The 25,085-nt window shown below is 38.0% G+C and overlaps 1 protein-coding gene across 1 annotated transcript; it reads left to right on the top strand.

Annotated features, from left to right (window-relative positions):
• Window positions 1–18,255: 18,255 nt before the first annotated feature.
• Window positions 18,256–23,974, top strand: LOC135595436 (replication protein A 32 kDa subunit B-like). The gene is made up of 10 exons (XM_065086334.1): window positions 18,256–18,551; window positions 18,662–18,772; window positions 18,869–18,966; window positions 19,063–19,104; window positions 19,185–19,262; window positions 22,771–22,849; window positions 23,008–23,082; window positions 23,179–23,261; window positions 23,592–23,660; window positions 23,754–23,974. Exons 1-10 carry the CDS (start codon window positions 18,450–18,452, stop codon window positions 23,836–23,838), a joined length of 822 nt encoding a protein of 273 aa, XP_064942406.1. The 5' UTR covers window positions 18,256–18,449; the 3' UTR covers window positions 23,839–23,974.
• The last annotated feature ends 1,111 nt before the right edge of the window (window positions 23,975–25,085 follow it).

Genomic DNA, 25,085 nt, shown 5'->3' with positions numbered 1-25,085 from the left:
AACTTTAGCACATGTTCATATATCTCTTGGTGATGCAAGGATGGCATAATCATAGCAGTGTATTTATAGCATCACTCATAGTATTTCTAATCATGGTAGTGTTTATGAATTCATATATCTCCCCCTTTGTCATCAACAAAAAGCATAGTAATTATGATACCAGGAAAATAATAATAGCAAGCTTATAGAGGAATTTTACATAGATTGCTTTAAATACTTCTTCCCCTTTTTGTTATAATCCATTGTCTATGTAAAGATTTTGCAGGATGGAATACATACACATGAATCACTTCATCAAATTTATTTCAGAAACTTATTTTTCATGAAAGTGTACGAGAAAATCTGGTGTATAGCATTCGAATAAATAAGATGCATTCGGACAAGATTTTGTTGCAGATTTTCACATATAATCATGGAAACATGGCAATCAAGTGATTTGATCATTTAATAAAGTTTGAAAAATAATTTTAACTAGTTTAAGTATTCGGACACATCAACATTCCTAATTCTCTTCGAATGAAATCAAATTGTTCTTCACTTAGAGGTTTTGTAAAGATATCAGCTAGTTGATGTTTAGTATTAATGAACTCTATGATTATATCATGATTCGCAACATGATCTCGTATAAAGTGATGTCTGATATCAATATGTTTTGTTCTTGAGTGTTGTATAGGATTCTTTGTTAAGCATATTGCACTCGTGTTATCACATTTAATGGGAATATCTTTAAGATTAATTTTGTAATCTTCTAAAGTGTTTTTCATCCGTACAACTTGTGCACAGCATGCACTTGCTGCAATATATTCAGCTTCGGTTGTTGATAGAGCAACCGAGCTTTGTTTCTTAGATGACCAGGAAACAAGAGCATGTCCTAAAAATTGACATGTTCCTGATGTGCTTTTTCTATCTAATCTACAACCAGCAAAGTCCACATCAGCATAAGCAATTAACTCAAGATTCTCTGATTTTGGGTACCATAATCCTAGATTTGTGGTACCATTAAGGTATCTGAGTATTCTTTTAACTGCTTTGAGATGAGATATCTTAGGGTTTGATTGAAATCTAGCACAAAGTCCTACACTGAACATGATGTCTGGTCTTGTTGCAGTGAGGTAAAGTAAACTTCCTATCATACCCCTATAAGTTTTTTGATCAAAGCTTTCTCCACTTTCATCAATTTCTAATCTAGTGGAGGTGCTCATAGGAGTGTTAATGGCTTTTGAGTTCTCCATATTAAACTTCTTGAGTAGATTCATGGCATATTTAGTTTGACTAATAAAGATGTCATTGCTTAGTTGTTTGATTTGTAAACCTAAGAAGAATGTTAACTCTCCCATTAAACTCATTTCGAATTCAAGACTCATAGTTTTAGCAAAAGATTCACAGAGAGATTCATTCGTAGAACCAAAGATAATATCATCAACATAAATTTGAACAATGAGAAAATTATTTTCAAAATTCTTGATGAATAATGTAGTATCAACCTTGGGTAAGGAAGTGGATGCATCCAAGTTGCTAGTTGGAGATGGGGTTTCGTTTAAATTCAAAGAATCAAAGTTAACATCATCATCAAGATCATTTTTCTTAATTTCGGAAATCTCATTGAAAACAACATGGATGGATTCTTCAATAATTAAAGTTCTTTTATTGAAAATACGAAAAGCTTTAGAAACCGAAGAATAACCAAGAAAGATTCCTTCATCAGATTTAGCATCGAATTTTCCTAAGTTATCCTTTTCATTCAAGATAAAACACTTACACCCAAAGACTTTAAAATATGAGACATTGGGTTTTTTGTTATTCCATAACTCATAAGGAGTTTTGGTGAGTAAGGGTCTTACTAGAACTCTATTCAAAATTAGCATGCAGTGTTTACAGCTTCGGCCCAACAATATTTGGGTAGGCTATGTTCATTCAACATGGTTCTTGCCATTTCTTGTAGATTTCGATTTTTTCTTTCTACTACCCCATTTTGTTGAGGATTTCTTGGAGTAGAGAAATTATGGTTGTATCCATTGAGTTCACAGAATTCTTGGAAATCATGGTTTTGAAATTCTCCACCATGATCACTTCTAATTGACGAAATCATAGATCCCTTCTCATTTTGAACGAGTTTACAAAACTTGGTAAAATATCTAAAGCATTCATTTTTCTGTTTTAAGAAGTAGGTCCATGTATATCTGCTATAGTCATCAACAATGACAAATGCGTATTTGCTACCTCCTAGACTCGATGTAGAGATTGGTCCGAACAAGTCCATATGGATCAATTGTAAGGGCCTAGATGTGCTTATTTGATTCTTAGCTTTGAAACTACCCTTAATTTGTTTACCTAATTGGCAAGCATCGCATACATTATCTTTGATGAACTTGATATGAGGAATTCCTCTTACAAGTTCTCTAGATGATACTTGAGTGATTAGTTTCATGCTAGCATGACCTAATCTTCTATGCCATAGCCAAGCATCCTCATTCATAACGGCAAAACACATTTCATCACATAAGTCATTGATGTCAATAGTGTATACGTTATTTTGTTTTAATGCAATCATAGATATATTTTTATGTGGTTTTTCAATGATGCAAGCATTAGATTCGAATTTGACAGTATATCCTTTATCACATAATTGACTAATACTCAAGAGGTTATGTTTTAAACCATCAACTAACAGAACATCTTCAATAAAGAGGTTGGATTTGTTACCTATGGTTCCTTTGCCAATGATTTTACCCTTGTTGTTGTCTCCGAAGGTGACATAGCCTTCGTCTATGCTAGTGAGCTTAGAGAATTGAGATGGATCTCCGATCATATGCCTTGAGCATCCACTATCAAGGTACCATCTCTTGCTCCTAGCTTGCGATGGTTTAGTTTTCTACAAGAAAGGATGATGTTTAGGTACCCATTTGCTTTTGGGTGCCTCACAAATAAATCTACATTTCTTATCATGTTGCATAGAATTTTTCATGGTTCCTTTAGGAACCCAAATCAATTTGTTTGGACTTATTTTCTTGAATGGACAACAATGTGTCTTGTGTCCAATTTTGCAACAAAAGTTACATTTTGCTTGGTGTTGAACATGTAAGATGGAGCCTTTTATAAAAGTGGTTGGATTTAGGTGAGGACTTCTCACAAATCCAATTCCACGTCTTTTTGGAACGTGACCCTTGTTTGCAAGGATCATGTTCAATGACTTGCTACCAACCTCGAATTTCTTCAAGGTGTCCTTGAGTAGCAGGTTTTCTTTTTGTAAAGTTTCTAAATCATGACATTTGATACATGAATGTAAACTATCATGATGTTCAACTTTTAACTTGTCAAACTCACAAGTAAGACTATCATGCACCTTTTTCAGCAATTTGTATTTTCTACTGATATTTTTGCATTCATCAAACAATTCATGGAAAGCATTTAATAATTCATCGAATGATAAATCTGCATCTATTGAATTTGTTACCTCATCTTCGATGGCCATTAAGGCGTAATGAGCAACTTGCTCGGTGTTGGACTCCTCTTCTTCGGATGCGCTTGAGTCATCCATCCCATGTTGCTTGAAGCGCCTTTTTCTTTGATGTTCTCTTCTTGACTTGGGGACAATCACTCTTGTAGTGTCCCGGCTTTTTGCATTCATAGCAGATTACTTGGTCCTTCTTGGGTTCAAGTTTATTTTTTGTATCATTCTTAAACTTGTTTCTTTTAAAGAACTTTTTAAACTTTCTTGTTAGAAGTGCCAAGTCATCATCACAGTCCTCATCACTTGAGTTTTCTCTCAAGTGGCATTCAGAAGTTTTGAGTGTCATATCCTTCCTGTTCTTTGGAAGGATGTCTTCTTGCTCTTCATGAGCTTTACAAGTCATTTCGTAGGTCATTAATGACCCGATTAGTTCTTCAAGAGGGAAATTTCGCAGATCTTTTGCCTCTTGAATAGCAGTGACTTTAGGATCCCAACTCTTAGGAAGGGATCTTAGTATCTTATTAACAAGCTCAAAATCCGAAAAGCTCTTTCCGAGTCCTTTTAGACCGTTGACGACATCCGTGAAACGGGTAAACATGTCGCCAATGGTTTCACTCGGTTTCATGCGGAAAAGTTCAAAAGAATGTAACAACAAATTGATTTTTGACTCTTTTACTCTACTTGTGCCCTCATGGGTCACTTCGAGTGTGTGCCAAATATCAAATGCAGTTTCACAAGTTGAAACACGGTTAAACTCGTTTTTATCAAGTGCACAAAATAAGGCATTCATAGCCTTTGCATTAAGAGCGAAAGCCTTCTTCTCCAAATCATTCCAATCGATCATTGGAAGAGAAGACTTCGAAAATCCGTTTTCGACAAGATTCCACAGTTCAAAATCCATAGAAATAAGAAAGATCCTCATTCGGGTCTTCCAGTAGGTGTAGTCCGTCCCACTGAACATGGGTGGACGCGTAATAGAATGCCCCTCTTGGTTTCCGGCGTATGCCATTTCTCTTTGGGGTTTAATCCGTTAGAGAGTTAACCTTGCTCTGATACCAATTGTTAGGATCGAGAGCACTAAGAGGGGGGGGGGGGGTGAATTAGTGCAGCGGAAATCTTACAGCGATTAAAACCAAAAGTTGCGTTCGTTCAATAAAAACTATTATGATGCAAAAGCTAATTCTCAGTTTGTATCTAAGTGCAGTTTGCGTCTAAGCGCAGATTGCATCTAAGCGCAGTTTGCATCTAAGCGCAGTTTGCGTCTAAACACAGTTTGCGTCTAAGCGCAGATTGCGTCTAAGCGCAGTTTACATCTAAACGCAGATTTACGTCTAAACGCAGTTTTACGTCTAAACGCAGATTTACGTCTAAACGCAGTTTTACGTCTAAACGCAGATTTACGTCTAAACTCAGATTTACGTCTAAACGCAGTTTTACGTCTAAACGCAGATTTACGTCTAAACGCAGTTTTACGTCTAAACGCAGATTTACGTCTAAACTCAGTTTCAAAGGGATCTGTGTTAGGATCGAGAGCACTAAGAGGGGGGGGGTGAATTAGTGCAGCGGATATTTTTCAGCGATTAAAAAACGAAAGCTGCGTTCGTTCGATAAAGACTATTTTGATGCAAAAGCCGATTCTAAGATTACTTATGATTAAGTGCAGTTTACGTTTAAACACAGTTAGCGTCTAAACGCAGTTTGCGTCTAAATGCAGATTGCGTCTAAACTCAGATTGCGTCTAAGCGCAGTTTGCGTCTTAGCGCAGATTGCGTCTAAGCGCAGATTGCGTCTAAGCGCAGATTGCGTCTAAACACAGTTTGCGTCTAGGAGCAGTTTAAGCAGAAGTATAAAGACAATGTGCTGCTGTTGTACAGCTCAAAAAGTAATCTGCAAAAAACAGATTTACGTCTAAACGCAGATTTACGTCTAGACGCAGATTTACGTCTAAACGCAGATTTACTTCTTAAACGCAGATTTACGTCTGAACTTTGAAACTCGTTTGTATACTCGCAGAAGGCAGTATGCAGTTGAAATCAAGACGTAAACGTGAACTGAGATCTGATGATTGTGCGAGGAAAGCCGATTTACGTCTAAATGCAGTTTTACGTCTAAATGTTGAAACTCGTTCGTAAAATTGTAGAGGACAGTTTGCAGTTATCAATAGTATCAAAATGTAAGGGTAAACTGTAAAGAAACTCGTTCATAAAAGCACAGAAGACAGTTCTGCAGAATCAAACGTAAACGTAAACTGTAATGTACGAAAATACGAATTTACGTCTGAATGCATATTCAGAAGAACAGCACTTAGAACTTGTTCGTGAAAGCGCAGAGAGCAGTAGTAATGAAGGAGGTTTGCAGTAATGATAAAGTGCTCAAAAATAAAAGCAAACCAGAGATTTAGAGTGGTTCGGTCAGCCTTGACCTACTCCACTTTTGGCTTCCTCCACCGACGAGGTCGCCGACGTCAACTAGGGGCCTTCCTTCAATAGGCGAAGGCCAAACTGCCCTTTTACAGTTTCTCTCCTTTTGACAGGCTCAGGAGACAACCTTTACAGACCTTTCTCTCCTCACTTTACAACTGAAAACTTGAAGAACAGAAGGAGGAGACTTAAAGGCTTTACAACACTTTTGAGCTCTTAGAATCACAGAAAAGATCAAGATTTCGGTGTAGGTCTGTATCTTTTCAGTGCTGAATGGGTGGGGAATTTATAGGCCCCAACCCAATTCAAATTTGGAGCTCAAAACAATCAAATCCCGGAATTCTGAGATCAGGCGGTTGCAACTCTTGACTGGAGAGGTTGCACCGCCTGGCAGAGCTCGAAGACCGAGCTCAGGCAGTGCCACCTCTCTGCCAGGGAGGTTGCACCGCCCAGTCTTGCTCGAAGACTGAGCTCAGGCGGTGCCACCTCTCTGTCAGGGAGGTTGCACCGCCCAGTCTAGCTCGAAGACTGAGCTCAGGCGGTGCCACCTCCCGGCTGGGGAGGTTGCACCGCCCAGTCTCGCTGGAAGGCCTAGCCCAAGCGGTGCCACCTCCTGGCCTGGGCGGTTGCACCTCCTGGTGCAATTAGGGTCCGAATGGTTCATTCCATTCGGCCCAATTTCAGTCTTTCAGGGGCCCAATTGCCCCAAGATTAAGCCAATGGGATCACCTCCCATTTTCCAACTTAATCAACGTGCTAACTATGATTAAATCTAAGACAACTTCTGCAGCTTTGCTTCGGTGCGTCAATCGCTCCTTCCGGCGAGTTTCCGGCGAACTTCCGTCGATCATCCGATGAACCCTCGGTGATGCTCCTACGGACTTCCGGCAAACTCCTGGACTTTGCGATGATCCACTTGGCAAGTTCCGACGAGCTTCGCTTGGCAAGCTTCTGGACTTCTCGGATCTGTTCTCGCAGAACCTCCGACGACCGTCCGAACTTCCGTCGAACTCTCGAACTCCCAACGTGATCATGAACTTGACTCCGGCGCAACTCCTGCTGCTTGTCTATCTTTCATCGTAGTTAATCCTGCACACTTATCTCAACACATAGATTAGACAACAAATGACAATTGACTTCATCATCAAAATCCGAGATTCAACAATCTCCCCCTTTTTGATGATGACAATCAATTGATAATGGAGTTATCCTTAACTCCCCCTGTCTATATGCCATAGTTGAGATAAGTCAACCTTGAATTCAAGACCTAAGAATTCAAGTGACATATTGATAAGTTAGATCAGTTAAACTTATCAATACTCCCATCATGATACTCATCATGATGTATCTCTTCAAGGATGATGTCAGGGTTTGACATACATCAATAAGTTTGTATGATTGTGTTTGTAACTATTCATCATGTAATTTGAACATTATCTTATAAAGCTGTGAAACTTATTACATGATGCACACATTTGAAATATTCTAGCAAGTTTTGCATTTTCTTCACATGATAAGATATCAACTCAGGGCATAATGCAAACTTTAGCACATGTTCATATATCTCTTGGTGATGCAAGGATGGCATAATCATAGCAGTGTTTATAGCATCATTCATAGTATTTCTAATCATGGCAGTGTTTATCAATTCATATATATCTCCCCCTTTGTCATCAACAAAAAGCATAGTAACTATGATACCAGAAAATAATAATAGCAAGCTTATAGAGGAATTTTACATAGATTGCTTTAAATACTTCTTCCCCTTTGTGTTATAATCCATTGTCTATGTAAAGATTTTGCAGGATGGAATACATACACATGATTTTGTTGCAGATTTTCACATATAATCAAGTGATTTAATCATACAATATAGTCCGAAAAAAAATTATTTTAACAAATTTATCTGTTCGGACACATCAACATTCCTAAGTCTTTTCTAATGAAATCAAATTGTTCTTCACTTAGAGGTTTTGTAAAAATGTCAGCTAGTTGATGTTTAGTATCAATGAACTCTATGGTTACGTCATGATTGGTGACATGATCACGTATAAAGTGATGTCTAATATCAATATGTTTTGTTCTTGAGTGTTGTATAGGATTCTTGGTTAAGCATATTGCACTTGTGTTATCACATTTAATTGGAATATTTTTGAGATGAACTTTATAATCTTCTAAGGTATTTTTCATCCATACAACTTGTGCACAGCATGCACTTGCTGCAATATATTCAGCTTCGGTTGTTGATAGTGCAACCGAGTTTTGTTTCTTTGATGACCAGGAAACAAGGGCATGTCCTAAAAATTGACATGATCCTGATGTGCTTTTTCTATCTAATCTACAGCCAGCAAAGTCAGCATCAGCATAAGCAATTAACTCAAAATTCTCTGATTTTGGGTACCATAATCCTAGATTTGTGGTACCATTAAGATATCTAAATATTCTTTTAACTGCTTTGAGATGAGATATCTTAGGGTTTGATTGAAATCTAGCACAAAGTCCTACACTGAACATGATGTCTGGTCTGGTTGCAGTGAGGTAAAGTAAACTTCCTATCATACCCCTATAAGTTTTTTGATCAAAGCTTGCTCCACTTTCATCAATTTCTAACTTAGTGGAGGTGCTCATATGAGTGTTACTAGCCTTTGAGTTGTTCATGTTAAACCTTTTTAATAAATTCATGGCATATTTAGTTTGACTAATAAAGATGCCATTGCTTAGTTGTTTGATTTGTAAACCTAAGAAGAATGTTAATTCTCCCATTAAGCTCATTTCGAATTCAAGACTCATAGTTTTAGTAAAAGATTCACAAAGAGATTCATTTGTAGAGCCAAAGATGATATCATCAACATAAATCTGAACAATGAGAAAATTATTTTCAAAATTCTTGATAAACAATGTAGTATCAACCTTGCCTTTTATGAAATTATTTTCAATGAGAAAAGAACTAAGTCTCTCATACCAAGCCCTTGGGGCTTGTTTTAAACCATAGAGAGCTTTAGTTAATCTAAACACATGATTAGGGAGGCTATTATTTTCAAATCCAGGAGGTTGTTCAACATAAACTTCTTCGGAAATAAAACCATTTAGAAAAGCGCTTTTAACATCCATTTGAAATAACTTAAAATTATTACAACTGGCATAGGCAAGGAGCATCCTTATGGCTTCCAATCGAGCCACAGGTGCGAAGGTTTCTTCGTAATCGATACCTTCTTCTTGGTTGAAACCTTTGGCCACTAATCTAGCCTTGTTTCTAACCACGATACCATTTTCATCTTGCTTGTTTCTAAAGACCCATTTAGTACCAATAACTAAATGGTCATTTGGCCTAGGAACAAGCGTCCACACCTCATTTCTCTCAAATTGATTTAATTCATCTTGCATTGCGATAATCCATGAATCATCTTTCATGGCTTCATCAACACATTTGGGTTCAATTTGGGAGAGAAAGGCGGCGTTGGCACAAAAGTTTTTAAAAGAAGATTGTGTTTGAACCCCCTTTGATGTGTCTCCTAGGATTAGCTCCTTAGGATGAGCATCTACATACTTCCAATCCTTGGGTAAGGATGTTTCGGAAGTGGATGCATCCAAGTTGCTAGTTGGAGACGGGGTTTCGTTTAAATTCAAGGAATCAAAATTAACATCATCATCAAGATCATTTTTCTTAATTTTTGAAATCTCATTGAAAACAACATGGATGGATTCTTCAATAATTAAGGTTCTTTTATTGAAAATACGAAAAGCTTTAGAAACCGAAGAATAACCAAGAAAGATTCCTTCATCAGATTTAGCATCGAATTTTCCTAAGTTATCCTTTTCATTCAAGATAAAACACTTACACCCAAAGACTTTAAAATATGAGACATTGGGTTTTTTGTTATTCCATAACTCATAAGGAGTTTTGGTGAGTAAGGGTCTTACTAGGACTCTATTTAAAATATAGCATGCAGTGTTTACAGCTTCGGCCCAAAAATATTTGGGTAGGCTATGTTCATTCAACATGGTTCTTGCCATTTCTTGTAAATTTTGATTTTTTCTTTCTACTACCCCATTTTGTTGAGGATTTCTTGGAGTAGAGAAATTATGGTTGTATCCGTTGAGTTCACAGAATTCTTGGAAATCATGGTTTTGAAATTCTCCACCATGATCACTTCTAATTGACGAAATCATAGATCCCTTCTCATTTTGAACAAGTTTACAAAACTTGGTAAAATATCTAAAGCATTCATTTTTCTATTTTAAGAAGTAGGTCCATATATATCTGCTATAGTCATCAACAATGACAAAGGCGTATTTGCTACCTCCTAGACTCGATGTAGAGATTGGTCCGAACAAGTCCATATGGATCAATTGTAAGGGCCTAGAGGTGCTTATTTGATTCTTAGCTTTGAAGCTACCCTTAATTTGCTTACCTAATTGGCAAGCATCACATACATTATCTTTGATGAACTTGATATGAGGAATTCCTCTTACAAGTTCTCTAGATGATACTTGAGTGATTAGTTTCATGCTAGCATGACCTAATCTTCTATGCCATAGCCAAGCATCCTCATTCATAACGGCAAAACACATTTCATCACATAAGTCATTGATGTCAATAGTGTATACGTTATTTTGTTTTAATGCAATCATAGATATATTTTTGTGTGGTTTTTCAATGATGCAAGCATTAGATTCAAATCTTATAATATATCCTTTATCACATAATTGACAATGCTCAAGAGGTTATGTTTTAAACCATCAACTAGTAAAACATCTTCAATAGAGAAGTTGGATTTGTTACCTATGGTTCCTTTGCCAATGATTTTACCCTTGTTGTTGTCTCCGAAGGTGACATATCCTTCGTCTATGCTAGTGAGCTTAGAGAATTGAGATGGATCTCCGGTAATATGCCTTGAGCATCCACTATCAAGGTACCATCTCTTGCTCCTAGCTTGCGATGGTTTAGTTTTCTACAAGAAAGGATGATGTTTAGGTACCCATTTGCTTTTGGGTGCCTCATAAATAGATCTGCATTTTCTATCATGTTGCATAGAGTTTATCATGGTTCCTTTAGGGACCCAAATTAGTTTGTTTGGACTTATTTTCTTGAATGGACAACAATGTGTCTTGTGTCCAGATTTGCAACAAAAGTTGCACTTGGTTTGGTGTTGAACATGTAAGATTGAGCCTTTTATGAAGGTGGTTGGATTTTGGTGAGGACTTCTCACAAATCCAATTCCGCTCCTTTTTGGAATGTGACCCTTGTTTGCAAGGATCATGTTTAATGACTTGCTACCAACCTCGAATTTCTTCAAGGTGTCCTTGAGTAGCAGGTTTTCTTTTTGCAAAGTTTCTAAATCATGACATTTGATACATGAATTTAAACTATCATGATGTTCGACTTTTAACTTATCAAACTCACAAGTAAGACTATCATGCATCTTTTTCAGCAATTTATATTTTCTACTTATACTCTTGCATTCGTCAAATAAGTCATTGAAAGCATTTAATAATTCATCGAAAGATAAATCAGCATCTATTGAATTTGTTACCTCATCTTCGATGGCCATTAAGGCGTAATGAGCAACTTGCTCGGTGTTGGACTCCTCTTCCTCAGATGCGCTCGAATCATCCCATGTTGCTTGGAGCGCCTTCTTCTTTGTTGTTCTTTTCTTGACTTCGGGACAATCACTCTTGTAGTGTCCCGGCTTTTTGCATTCATAGCAGATTACTTGGTCCTTTTTGGGTTCAAGTTTATTTTTTGCATCATTCTTAAACTTGTTTCTTTTAAAGAACTTTTTAAACTTTCTTGTTAGAAGTGCCAAGTCATCATCACAGTCCTCATCACTTGAGTTTTCTCTCAAGTGGCATTCTGAAGTTTTGAGTGCCATATCCTTCCTGTTCTTTGGAAGGATGTCTTCTTGCTCTTCATGAGCTTTACAAGTCATTTCGTTGGTCATTAATGACCCGATTAGTTCTTCAAGAGGGAAATTTCGCAGATCTTTTGCCTCTTGAATAGCGGTGACTTTAGGATCCCAACTCTTAGGAAGGGATCTTAGTATCTTATTAACAAGCTCAAAATCCGAAAAGCTTTTTCCGAGTCCTTTTAGACCGTTGACGACATCCGTGAAACGAGTAAACATGTCGCCAATGGTTTCACTCGGTTTCATCCGAAAAAGTTCGAAAGAATGTAACAGCAAATTGATTTTTGACTCTTTTACTCTACTTGTGCCCTCATGGGTCACTTCGAGCGTGTGCCAAATATCAAACGCAGTTTCACAAGTTGAAACATGGTTAAACTCGTTTTTATCAAGTGCACAAAATAAGGCATTCATAGCCTTTGCATTAAGAGCGAAAGCCTTCTTCTCCAAATCATTCCAATCGATCATTGGAAGAGAAGACTTTGAAAAACCATTCTCGACAAGATTCCAAAGATCAATGTCCATAGAAATAAGAAAGATTCTCATTCGGGTCTTCCAATAGGTGTAGTCCGTCCCATTAAACATGGGTGGACGTGTAATGGAATGGCCCTCTTGGTTTCCGGCGTAAGCCATCTCTCTTGGGTTTTAATCCTTTTGAGAGTTAACCGGGCTCTGATACCAATTGTTAGGATCGAGAGCACTAAGAGGGGGGGGTGAATTAGTGCATCGGATATTTTTCAGCGATTAAAAAACGAAAGCTGCGTTCGTTCGATAAAGACTATTTTGATGCAAAAGCCGATTCTAAGATTACTTATGATTAAGTGCAGTTTACGTTTAAACACAGTTAGCGTCTAAACGCAGTTTGCGTCTAAATGCAGATTGCGTCTAAACTCAGATTGCGTCTAAGCGCAGTTTGCGTCTTAGCGCAGATTGCGTCTAAGCGCAGATTACGTCTAAGCGCAGATTGCGTCTAAACACAGTTTGCGTCTAGGAGCAGTTTAAGCAGAAGTATAAAGACAATGTGCTGCTGTTGTACAGCTCAAAAAGTAATCTGCAAAAAACAGATTTACATCTAAACGCAGATTTACGTCTAGACGCAGATTTACGTCTAAACGTAGATTTACGTCTTAAACGCAGATTTACGTCTGAACTTTGAAACTCGTTTGTATACTCGCAGAAGGCAGTATGCAGTTGAAATCAAGACGTAAACGTGAACTGAGATCTGATGATTGTGCGAGGAAAGCCGATTTACGTCTAAATGCAGTTTTACGTCTAAATGTTGAAACTCATTCGTAAAATTGTAGAGGACAGTTTGCAGTTATCAATAGGATCAAAATGTAAGTGTAAACTGCAAAGAAACTCATTCGTAAAAGCACGGAAGACAGTTCTGTAGAATCAAACGTAAACGTAAACTGTAATGTACGAAAATACGAATTTACGTCTGAATGCAGATTCGGAAGAACAGCACTTAGAACTTGTTCGTGAAAGCGCAGAGAGCAGTAGTAATGAAGGAGGTTTGCAGTAATGATAAAGTGCTCAAAAATAAACGCAAACCAGAGATTTAGAGTGGTTCGGTCAGCCTTGACCTACTCCACTTTTGGCTTCCTCCACCGACGAGGTCGCCGACGTCAACTAGGGGCCTTCCTTCAATAGGCGAAGGCCAAACTGCCCTTTTACAGTTTCTCTCCTTTTGACAGGCTCAGGAGACAACCTTTACAGACCTTTCTCTCCTCACTTTACAACTGAAAACTTGAAGAACAGAAGGAGGAGACTTAAAGGCTTTACAACACTTTTGAGCTCTTAGAATCACAGAAAAGATCAAGATTTCGGTGTAGGTCTGTATCTTTTCAGTGCTGAATGGGTGGGGAATTTATAGGCCCCAACCCAATTCAAATTTGGAGCTCAAAACAATCAAATCCCGGAATTCTGGGATCAGGCGGTTGCACCTCTTGACTGGAGAGGTTGCACCGCCTGGCAGAGCTCGAAGACCGAGCTCAGGCGGTGCCACCTCTCTGCCAGGGAGGTTGCACCGCCCAGTCTTGCTCGAAGACTGAGCTCAGGCGGTGCCACCTCTCTGTCAGGGAGGTTGCACCGCCCAGTCTAGCTCGAAGACTGAGCTCAGGCGGTGCCACCTCCCGGCTGGGGAGGTTGCACCGCCCAGTCTCGCTGGAAGGCCTAGCCCAGGCGGTGCCACCTCCTGGCCTGGGCGGTTGCACCTCCTGGTGCAATCAGGGTCCGAATGGTTCATTCCATTCGGCCCAATTTCAGTCTTTCAGGGGCCCAATTGCCCCAAGATTAAGCCAATGGGATCACCTCCCATTTTCCAACTTAATCAACGTGCTAACTACGATTAAATCTAAGACAACTTCTGCAGCTTTGCTTCGGTGCGTCAATCGCTCCTTCCGGCGAGTTTCCGGCGAACTTCCGTCGATCATCCGATGAACCCTCGGTGATGCTCCTGCGGACTTCCGGCAAACTCCTGGACTTTGCGACGATCCACTTGGCAAGTTCCGACGAGCTTCGCTTGGCAAGCTTCTGGACTTCTCGGATCTGTTCTCGCAGAACCTCCGACGACCGTCCGAACTTCCGTCGAACTCTCGAACTCCCAACGTGATCATGAACTTGACTCCGGCGCAACTCCTGCTGCTTGTCTATCTTTCATCATAATTAATCCTGCACACTTATCTCAACACATAGATTAGACAACAAATGACAATTGACTTCATCATCAAAATCCGAGATTCAACAATCTGAACTTTAGAAACTCGTTCGTAAAAGCGCAGAAGATAGTTTTGCAAAATCAAGGCGTAAACGTAAACTGCGATGTAAATATCGTACGAAAACGCTGGTTTACGTCTGAAAGCAGATTCGGACAGATCAGCACTTAAAAACTTGTTCGTGAAGGCGTAGCAGACAGTTTTGCAGAATTAAAACGTAAACGTAAACTGTAATGTACGAAAACAGTGATTTACGTCTGAATGCAGCTTCGGAAAGAATGACACTTAGAATTTGTTCGTAAAAGCGCAGAGAGCAGTAGTTATGAAGGAGATTTGCAGTAATGATAAAGTGCTAAAAATAAATGCAAACCAGAGATTTAGAGTGGTTCGGTCAGTCTTGACCTACTCCACTTTTGGCTTCCTCCACCGACGAGGTCACCGACGTCAACTAGAGGCCTTCCTTCAATAGGCGAAGGCCAACTGCCCTTTTACAGTTTCTCTCCTTTTGACAGGCTCAGGAGACAACCTTTACAGACCTTTCTCTCCTCACTTTACAACTCAAAAACTTGAAGAACAGAAGGAGGAGACTTAAAGGCTTTACAACACTTTTGAGCTCTTAGAATCACAGAAAAGATCAAGATTTCGGTGTAGGTCTGTATCTTTTCAGTGCTGAATGGGTGGGGTATTTATAGGCCCCAACCCAATTCAAATTTGGAGCTCAAAACGATCAAATCCCGGAATTCCGGGATCAGGCGGTTGCACCTCTTGACTGGAGAGGTTGCACCGCCTGGCAGAGCTCGAAGACTGAGCTCAGGCGGTGCCACCTCTCTGTCAGGGAGGTTGCACCGCCCAGTCTTGCTCGAAGACTGAGCTCAGGCGGTGCCACCTCTCTGTCAGGGAGGTTGCACCGCCCAGTCTTGCTCGAAGACTGAGCTCAGGCGGTGCCACCTCCCGGCTAGGGAGGTTGCACCGCCCAGTCTCGCTGGGAGGCTTAGCCCAGGCGGTGCCACCTCCTGGCCTAGGCGGTTGCACCTCCTGGTGCAATCAGGGTCCGAATGGTTAGCTCCATTCGGCCCAATTTCAGTCTTTTAGGGGCCCAATTGCCCCAAGATTAAGCTAATGGGATCACCTCCCATTTTCCAACTTAATCAACGTGCTAACTATGATTAGATCTAAGACAATTTCTGTAGCTTTGCTTCGGTGCGTCAATCACTTCTTCCGGCGAGTTTCCGGCGAACTTCCGTCGATCATCCGATGAACCCTCGGTGATGCTCCTGCGGACTTCCGGTAAACTCCTGGACTTTGCGACGATCCACTTGGCAAGTTCCGACGAGCTTCGCTTGGCAAGCTTCTGGACTTCTCGGATCTGTTCTCGCAGAACCTCCGACGACCGTCCGAACTTCCGTCGAACTCTCGAACTCCCAACGTGATCATGAACTTGACTCCGGCGCAACTCCTGCTGCTTGTCTAACTTTCATCGTAGTTAATCCTGCACACTTATCTCAACACATAGATTAGACAACAAATGACAATTGACTTCATCATCAAAATCCGAGATTCAACAGTACCATCGCCCAAATTGGCGATACCACAACTTGACATTGTCTCGAAGATTTGCCAAGACGGTGCCACTTGTTGGGATACTGTTTGGGCTTTTCACTTAGCCCAACATAGCCTAAACTTGGGCCTAGTTGGCCCCTAATTGAGTTAGTCTAATTATATTCTAAATCAACTCAATTAGACTTTAAACTAACTCGTTCTAGACATAATCGATCACAAGCGAATCCTATATTGTCCGGCATGTCATTGGTTCTTCCGGTGCTTCGTCTGATCCTTCGGCGCATCATCCTCTCCTTGGGCGTATTGCCTAATCAACATGTTGTCTTCTTGCAACTTCTAATCTCCTTAGTGCAATATCCGATCTTCTTGGCCCGATACCCGAATTCACGGACCGAAACCTTCTGTTGATACGTCAACCGATCCTCCGGCTCGACGTCTAATCTTCTAACATGTTTGCTCCGGCCCAACATTTGATTCCTCCTACTTTAATCGATTTGCTTCTTTTGATCGAAGTTAGTCCTACATCACTTAAACACACATCAGATAAATACTATCAATTGGTTTCATCATTAAAATCCGAGATTCAATAATTCTACTCCGGCCCAAAATTGATTCTTCCTGCTTTAATTATCTCTTCATGATCGAAGCTAGTTCTTCGTCACTCAAAATGTAAATTAGATTATAAACACATCAATTGACTTCATCATTAGAATCCGAGATTCAACAACTTACACTATATATATATTTGGATTTGTAGTGTTTTTTTAGCACTATCACCAAAATACTATAAGTTTAATCACGAAGATTATAGTTGAGGTAAATTGATTCAAAATACAATAAAAGTCAATTTATATAAAAATATTTTTTTAATAATTATTTTTATTTATTTAGGAATAATAACTAAATAGGAAGACTTTTATGTCAATTATATTATTTTTTTAATAGACTTGGAGTATTTTTAACACCCCTATTAAAATATTGTAAGCCTATTAAAAACACTATAATTAAGATAATTTTGGCTCAAAATCCAATAGAAACAAACTTATATGGAAAAAATAAAGTTTTAAATAAGTTTTAAAATAATAGTAGTTTAAGAATAAGAATAACCAAATATGGAGATGATTTTTATGTTTGTTATAATATTTTTGACACATCCATAAGACACTCTAAATCTATTCAAAAATATTATAATTGAGGCAAATGAATTCAAAACCCAATATAAATTGTCTCATATAAAAAATAAAATTTTAAGTATATATCCTTATTGGTTTGTGAACAAGAGCAATAAATAGAGAAACTTATATGCTCATACTATTATTGAATAAGCTTATAAAGTTTTCCAAATACTATAACTGAATAATAAATCTGATTCACTCTATGGACTAGTTTATCAAAGAGGGAGCTTCTGTTGTGTCATATTGGGATATTTATATATACATATATATATATATATATGAAAATATTATGATGCTCCTTGAGAAATATAAAAAAAATAATATATATATACATATATATATATATATACATATATATATATATATACATGTATATATATATATATATGTGTATATATATATGTGTATATATATATATATGTATATATACATATAAATATATACACACATATATATATATATACATGTATATATATATATATATATGTATATATATGAGCATTTTATCTAAAATGCCTAAGTATATATAGCAAATGATCATTTTATCTAGTGGAACGCAACTAACGCCCTCGTCACATGCCCTTAGCGCCCTCGTCTTTCATCGTTGACTAGGGTCTTGTGAGTGGGGTCAAAGAGCTCCCGTCTTCGATTATGAGGAAGAAGCGATGAAGGATGAAATCGGTAATGAACTCTCTGTCTTTGATCATAAGGAAAGGGGAACTTGACTATAGTGGCCGTAGCTTTGTTAAGAAATGTGGAGTTACGAGAGCGCTAGTGGTGGATGATGAGAGCCTCAACAATGAAGGCAGCAAGCTGGATGACAAGGGAAGAGAAAGGGACAAAGAGGATAGGTAAGAAGAGAGGATAGTGTCGCGGAAGAAGAGGACAGTTAATGTGGTTGCATATTTGTATCAAATTAAAAAAAACCTATTTAGGGGAGTATTATTTGATGGAAAAGTCTAACACTAAAAGACTTTTTTTTAAAGGTAAAATGCCATATAATTTTCATCTTAGGGCACAAAAGGAAAAGGGAACTACTACTACGGTCTCGCATGCCATCTGAACTCGAACCAATTACATCAGGAACATCCTCTATATATAGCGGTAAACCACCTCCCTCTTCGATCTCCATCCTTGAATTTCCCGCGCCCCGCCCACCAATCTGTCCTTGGGGTTAGGGTTGGAGTCGAGCCTTTTCGGGGGCGAGCGAGAGATAGGAGGAGATGTACGCTAGCCAGTTCGATGTTGGATCGGCCTCCCTCTTCTCCGGCGGCGGATTCATGCCCTCACAAGCCACCCAAACCCCCGATTCCGGCTTCTCCAAGGTCCCGAAATCTGTTTAAGAAAGAAGAATAATTCCCTCGCCTCTTTTTTTGGCCTATGTATCCTCTATATCTCACGTCGACCTGGTGGTGGTCACCATGTTTTCGCTCAGAGTCGCGGCGTCCAGGGTGTGCTCCCTTTAACCGTGAAGCAGATCAGCGAGGCGTACCACTCCAACGACGATAAGTCCAATTTCGTTGTCGATGGTGTTGATGCCACCAATGTAATATACTCTTTCCAGTTTGCATTTGGGAATCCCTAATTTGAACATGGCCCTGATTGTTTTGTTGTTTTTTCGCTCTCCTTTGTGAGGTGCCAGGTGAGGCTACTGGGGCTTGTGATGACCAAGACGGAGAGGGTTACTGATGTCTCCTTCGCCCTCGATGATGGTACGGGGAGAATTGATGTCAATCGCTGGTGAGTTTCTTAAGATGCTATCATCTTTTTGTAGCCACAGAGTGAGAGAGAGAGATTATTTTTGTATCGTAACCTTTATAATTGTTGTTTTTGCAGGGTCAATGAGACTTCGGACACAAATGAGATGGCTATAATTCAGTGAGCAGCTGAATTTTTTTCTTCTCTGCTTTCTTTAGGGATATTGGCATTTTTCTAATGCTATTGAATTTTAATGTGAGAAATGGGATGTATGTCACTGTCAATGGTAGCTTGAAAGGATTCCAAGGCAAACGACATGTTGTTGCCTTCTCCGTTCGGTAAGATGCTTATGATTTTTTTTTTCCCTTCATGGATGTTCAATTCTGAGTCATTCTCAAGAATCAACTTTTATGAACATTTTGGCTTAATTATATCTGTCCTTGAGAGTCTATGATTTTTTGTTGAATATCCTCAAGACACAAAGCAACTTCTAGGTTTTCTTGTTTTGATAGCTATACTTCTGCCTTCTGAATCATGCGGTCATTTTGGTTTCGATATCCACCATGACTCAATTCTTTGTCAAATTTGTAAAAGTCATGGTTCATATGTCATTCCTTTTGTTGTATCTTTGCTTTTTTGGATTTTTTTTTCATAAAGAAAGAAGACCCTGTTACAGCCACCCATTTATAGGCGGCCCAAGAAGGGGTGAATATTTGCTGTTTGAGATGTCAAGACATTGTAATTCTCATTCTGTACCCATGGGTGTTTGAATGTCTTTAGTGTAGTATTTACTTTAAAAAATATACTTTCAGGGCCTTTATCTGTTGGAATTGTATGATTGTTTAAAAAAAAAAACAAATATAATTCATAAGGGGCTGTGTTGAAATAAAATGATCTCGATGCTATAGCTACATAGCATGCAGATACAAGTAACACATGATTCTTGGAAAATTAGGTGGCTAGATGAGATAGAAATTATGGGATAAGAGTTCAACCAGATCTTCTAAGTTTCTTGTTTAGGCTCAAGGACATGAACTGGATCTTTGTGTCAGAATTTATACTCATACTTCAAGCTTCTGCATAGACACTAGGACACAGATTTTCTTGAAATGGTTAGAACTATTACTGTGTCAACAATGGTTCTGGGCCATACTTTGATATTTGTGGATTGATCTATACCCACAAAAACTCAATTTCCTGATAGCTTTATTTAAACTTTCTACATCTATTGGGATCTGAAAAATTTCATGATACTATGCAACATCATCCTGGAGTCTTGTTAGGGCTGAAAAACTCTTTCATTTTGGAAGGCATCAAACTAAACAATGCTAATAAGCATGTCGAAGCCAAGCATGATTTTTGTTCAGGCCAATGATTCAATAGGCAGGACAGCTAATGGGATCAGTTATTATTGGAACGATCAATATGATGGTCAAGGGGGAGTTATGTGTTAAACTTAGAAGAAACCTATTCGCATCAATCTGCTAGATTCCATGGTTGGGAGGAGACAATAGTCAATATTGATTATTCTCTCAAATTGTTGATATTAGAAGTTTGTAAAATGTATAATAACCTCAATTTAGGTGTGTCTAATATGAAGATTAATAACATTATGGCTTATGTTTTTCCTGGAGTACTACAAGTTGTTTGTACTTTGCAGTGACCTTGCATTTGCCTACTCAAAGATGTCAAGATGACCTTTTCAAAGTACTGGGGGTTTGATATTGAGATCTTGGGAGAAGAGATTATTGAAGATGAATTTTTAGAATAGGCAAGGATAAAATGTCAGCCATGACAGGTTTAATATAGCTTTCTTCAGAAGTACCTTGATGAAGTAAATTCTAGCTTGAAGGCCTTGTTTGCTTCAAAGAGCTATAGTCATCTTGACTTGCTAGTAGTCTTTTCACAGGATCATTGAGGAGTGCAGTTTGTTAATCAAAATTTAGGACAATATGAAATCATTGATGTAATTGGGGAGTTGAAACAGAGAAGAAGCCATCAATTGGAGATATACAATCACAAGATGTATATCTGGATAGATTGTTTTTGAGATTATCAAATAGGCAGTGAACCTCAATATGGTTGGCATATATGTTGATTAAGTTAATTTTCAAATTGTATTAAATGGAATGGACTACTAAGTCAATCTTATTATGGGTTTCTATCTTAGTTAGACTTCTTCATATTAATAAAATATCATTATCAACAGTGACTTACTATGTGGCTATTTGCAATTTGATTGTGGGTCGGGAAGAAATCAAGATTCTCACAGGCATGTTTTCATCCATAAATGAAATAAACCTTATTACTATGTGTCTTGTTGGACTTAATTTCATCAATTGTTTGATCTAATTAGTATTTGTATAAGATGAGGATTTCTTCTCCAAGGAGGCATCTCTTTTAGTGGGTCATGCAGTTTACCAATATCTCAATGGTATATGATGGCACTTACCTGGGAACACATTATTATAGGTCATGCTGTTTCTTAACTGGCTCAGTGTACAAATAGTAATACTATAAATTGACATTAGAAAACAGAGAGATAAAAGTTATACTGAATGTATCTTTTTTTGGACTTGGAATTTGCATCTTTTAAATCTAAAAGCCTTAGAGGGAAAGGTGATCACACCTTTACAGCATGAAAGGTTGCTCTCTAATCAAAGTAGTTCTTTTTTAATCTTTTGTCATGCTTCAGGCAATTGCTAATCTCCTTATTACTTGCTAGTTAACTTGAATGATTTATTTTACTCTATGCTTACTTTTTCCCATCTCCTCCTCTTTTCAGTCTGGATCTTATTAATAGTCAACCAAATTCGAGAACATAATCACATAAGTGATTTTTCTCCGAACAATCTTTATGGATTAGCTAGACAATTCCTGAATTTAACAGCAGATGGCATTATACTTGAATTTCTATAATTTCCATGAGGTGGCTAACTAATTAGCTTATGACAAACTTGCTAATTAACTAATCAGGTATTCAAATAACTGAGTTTTATTGTGGATGAAGAGGAAGAGAAGTTTTGAAATATGCTAGTTGCTCTCTACTTGCTAGTTAGATTCCAGGAACTTTCATAAGACAATGATGAGAATGTCATTTAAATTGTAAATTTCTGTGTGGTATGGAAGCTTTTTAAGCATAACTTTATCATTTTTGTTCTCACTTTTTTTGCTGTGACTGTTAGAATGTCTAATTGGTAGTTAAGAATATTTATACGGATGTCTCTAGAACAAGGCAAGCTTTGGTACAATGGGGTAAGGTCGCTTCCTTGTTACCAAGGCAATCAGGGTTCAAGTTATGGAAACAAACACTGCTTATAAGGGGAAGATTGCACACGTTAATCCTTCCCAGACCTTGAATTGGTGGGGGGCTTGTGCATTGGACTCGCCCTTATGGTTCTGTCCTACTGAAACATTTTATTAAGCAATAATAAAATAACTATGAATCAGTGTTAGTTCCATAAAACTACTAAAAAACAGTACACTGTCTTTTTATTGTTTGTTTGCAATTTCATTATGAGCCCTTGGATCAAGAGGCAAAAGCAATTATGTCAGCCAATGACAAAGGAATTTGGTTTTATATTCTTTCTGTTGTTTCCTGATTTTGCCAAATGAACATTTCGCTTTGCGTATCCTCAAGTTATAGCTGGATTTTCACCCTCTACGGTAGCCTATATTTATCAGTAATAGTCTCTTGTCTTTATTCTCTAATCCAAGTTAAATTGTTCTTTTTTTTTTTCTCTCCAACAGTCCATGGTTAAATTTTGTCTCATATTCATTTTGTTTGTTATGAGATTAGTCTAATCAAGCAATTGAGTAACTTGTGATTATCCCTTGTCTCCCCAGGCCTGTGACTGATTTCAATTACATCACTCTTCACTTCCTTGAGTGCATTCATGTGCATCTGGATAACACCAGACCGAAGGTATTGATGTATTTAAGGAGTGTTCTATTTGTTGATTATGATGTGCTTATGTACTTCCATATTTTTTAAGAACATGCCTTTGTGTTGGATTCATGCTATATGGTGTTTTGCTTCTTATTGGCAAGCCATGATTTGGGAGTTACCTATGCTCATTCTAGGTGAATGTGCCTGTGGGAACAGTAGTGACTCCTAATAATGATGTAAAAAGATACCAGACTCCTGTTTCGAACCAGGTAAGAAAATTAAAAAAAAATATCCTACTGTATTAACAAATATCATCTAGGAGCAACTTCTGTATTGGTCATGTCCTTTTTCTTTTTTTCTTCCAGTTCTCCACTCATTCAGGCATTGGTGGTTCCGAGAGTAATATCTACAAATTGGTCTTGGATGTTTTTCAGGAACCAGCTAGCATGTAAGTAATGCAGGTTTTACTTAGTTTCCTCTCTGGTTGATTTGTGCTTTTTTTGTTTATATCTATTAGACTGCACCATTATGCTATTTGGGACATACTCATTCTGATTTTAAGATCATCAGTTTTCTCTCTCTTTTTTTTTTTTTCCTTTTTTTTTGGTACTCCTGTCATGACCTCCCATGTTGACTCGGTAATCTTGCATTGGTTAGTTCATCCCATTGTGGATCTCATGCATTCACCAGGATGTTCCCTCTTCTTACCAGACAAATTCTTCTTTTTGTACCTTATGATTGCATAAATTGTCATGATGTCGGATTGCTTTCTTAACAGTGCTCGTGAACATGGACTGCACGTGGATGAAATTGTCCAGCGCTTAGGGATACCGATGGATAAGATCAAGTCTCTCTTCGTTCTCTCCTTTCACTCTATTATTTCTTTATATATTGTCTTTGCTTGTGTTCCTAATAGATATATATATTGTTTTTTTTGTAGGGATGCTATTGAGTATCATGTTGATATTGGCAATATTTATTCTACAATTGATGAAAACCACTACAAGTCTGCATGCAATGGTTGAAATTTTCAATTAATTATTCAAGCAAACTTTTTATAAGACATAGATTGGCCTTCTAAACTAGTAACTTAAGTCCGTGACATTGTGTTAAGTTGATTATGATGTTTGCTTGTCTAATTTAAGAAGGTAGATTTTTTTATTTCACAAACTAACTTTTCCTTTGAGATTTTAGAAGTTACAATTTTTTTTATTAGTACAATGGTAAGATTGTATTGGTGGGAGCAAATGTCTTCTATGTATATTCTTTAGATGTCACATCTCATACTTATCAAGGTTTAATAGGTACTTTGACCAAAATCAAAGATGTCTACCACAGCAAATGTCATTCTGATCGATTTTGTTTAATCCAACCAGTTGTTGGTTTTAATCAGCCCGATCTATCTAATTCAAGTCTGAGATTTTCTTGTGATTAGCTTAACTGTTCATGTAAGAATGCCTTCTATGCAATTTATGTCATGGAAGGACTTATGAAAAAAAAAAGAAAAAAGAAGCCCTTTCGGATCTTACCCAATCCATTCTTTTAAGGTTTATATTCTCCTTTCAAATCCAGTTCAAGGTTTTTAAATGTTTTAAAATACTTCTCCACTTTTCTCTCAAACTTAATTTCCTTGCCTCATGTTTAAACCTACATGGAACTCCTATCCCAAATTCTGTTTTCCCTTCGTCCTTGAGGACTTTATTATTATTATTTTTTGTCTCGTATCAGTTTATAAATCTTCACCATCGTAAGAATATACTATTCTATGTAGTACAGTTTATTTACAACTAGAGATAAACTTACTCATGTCTATGTTTTGATGATTCTCTAAATGTATTCTATAAAGATGTGGAAGAGTCGAAACATAAAAAAGAAGGATTGCTTGGTATCTCCTCGTATTGGTATGCCAAATATATTGATCGGAGAGGAGGTGATGGCCCTTCTCAAATCCGAGTATTTCAGTATTGGAAGGGAGCTTCGTTAGGTTCCTACCTTGTGATAGACCTATCTCACATTGCTTTATCGAGAGGCCTTCTTGACCAAGCTTGATCTAACATGGGGGCTCCATCCCACGAAAGGAACCTAAAGGGCGGTTTTGATGCTGAAAGAGGTAAGGGTTTAGCTTCCAAAGGTATGTTCTCATCTAAGCAACATTTAATCTGAATGGACCATTCTGATAGATAGGAAGGTATGTCCTACTACTACTAATAGTGGTAGCCCTAGAGGGCTAGGGCTAGGGCATCAGACAAGCAAGGCATGCTGGTAGCCACTA

This window comes from Musa acuminata, chromosome BXJ1-2 (assembly GCF_036884655.1).
Source record: "Musa acuminata AAA Group cultivar baxijiao chromosome BXJ1-2, Cavendish_Baxijiao_AAA, whole genome shotgun sequence".
NCBI lineage: Eukaryota > Viridiplantae > Streptophyta > Magnoliopsida > Zingiberales > Musaceae > Musa > Musa acuminata.
Note: the sequence above shows the minus strand (reverse complement) of the source record. Positions and strands in the feature narration are given on the sequence as shown.

What these genes read in the sequence shown, in the direction of transcription:
- LOC135595436 (XM_065086334.1), top strand. Translation starts at nt 18,450, where the DNA reads ATGTACGCTAGCCAGTTCGATGTTGGATCGGCCTCCCTCTTCTCCGGC. An exon ending in TGGATAACACCAGACCGAAG is followed by an intron (nt 22,850 to 23,007) that starts GTATTGATGTAT and finishes TGCTCATTCTAG; the next exon opens with GTGAATGTGCCTGTGGGAAC. An exon ending in AGACTCCTGTTTCGAACCAG is followed by an intron (nt 23,083 to 23,178) that starts GTAAGAAAATTA and finishes TTTTTCTTCCAG; the next exon opens with TTCTCCACTCATTCAGGCAT.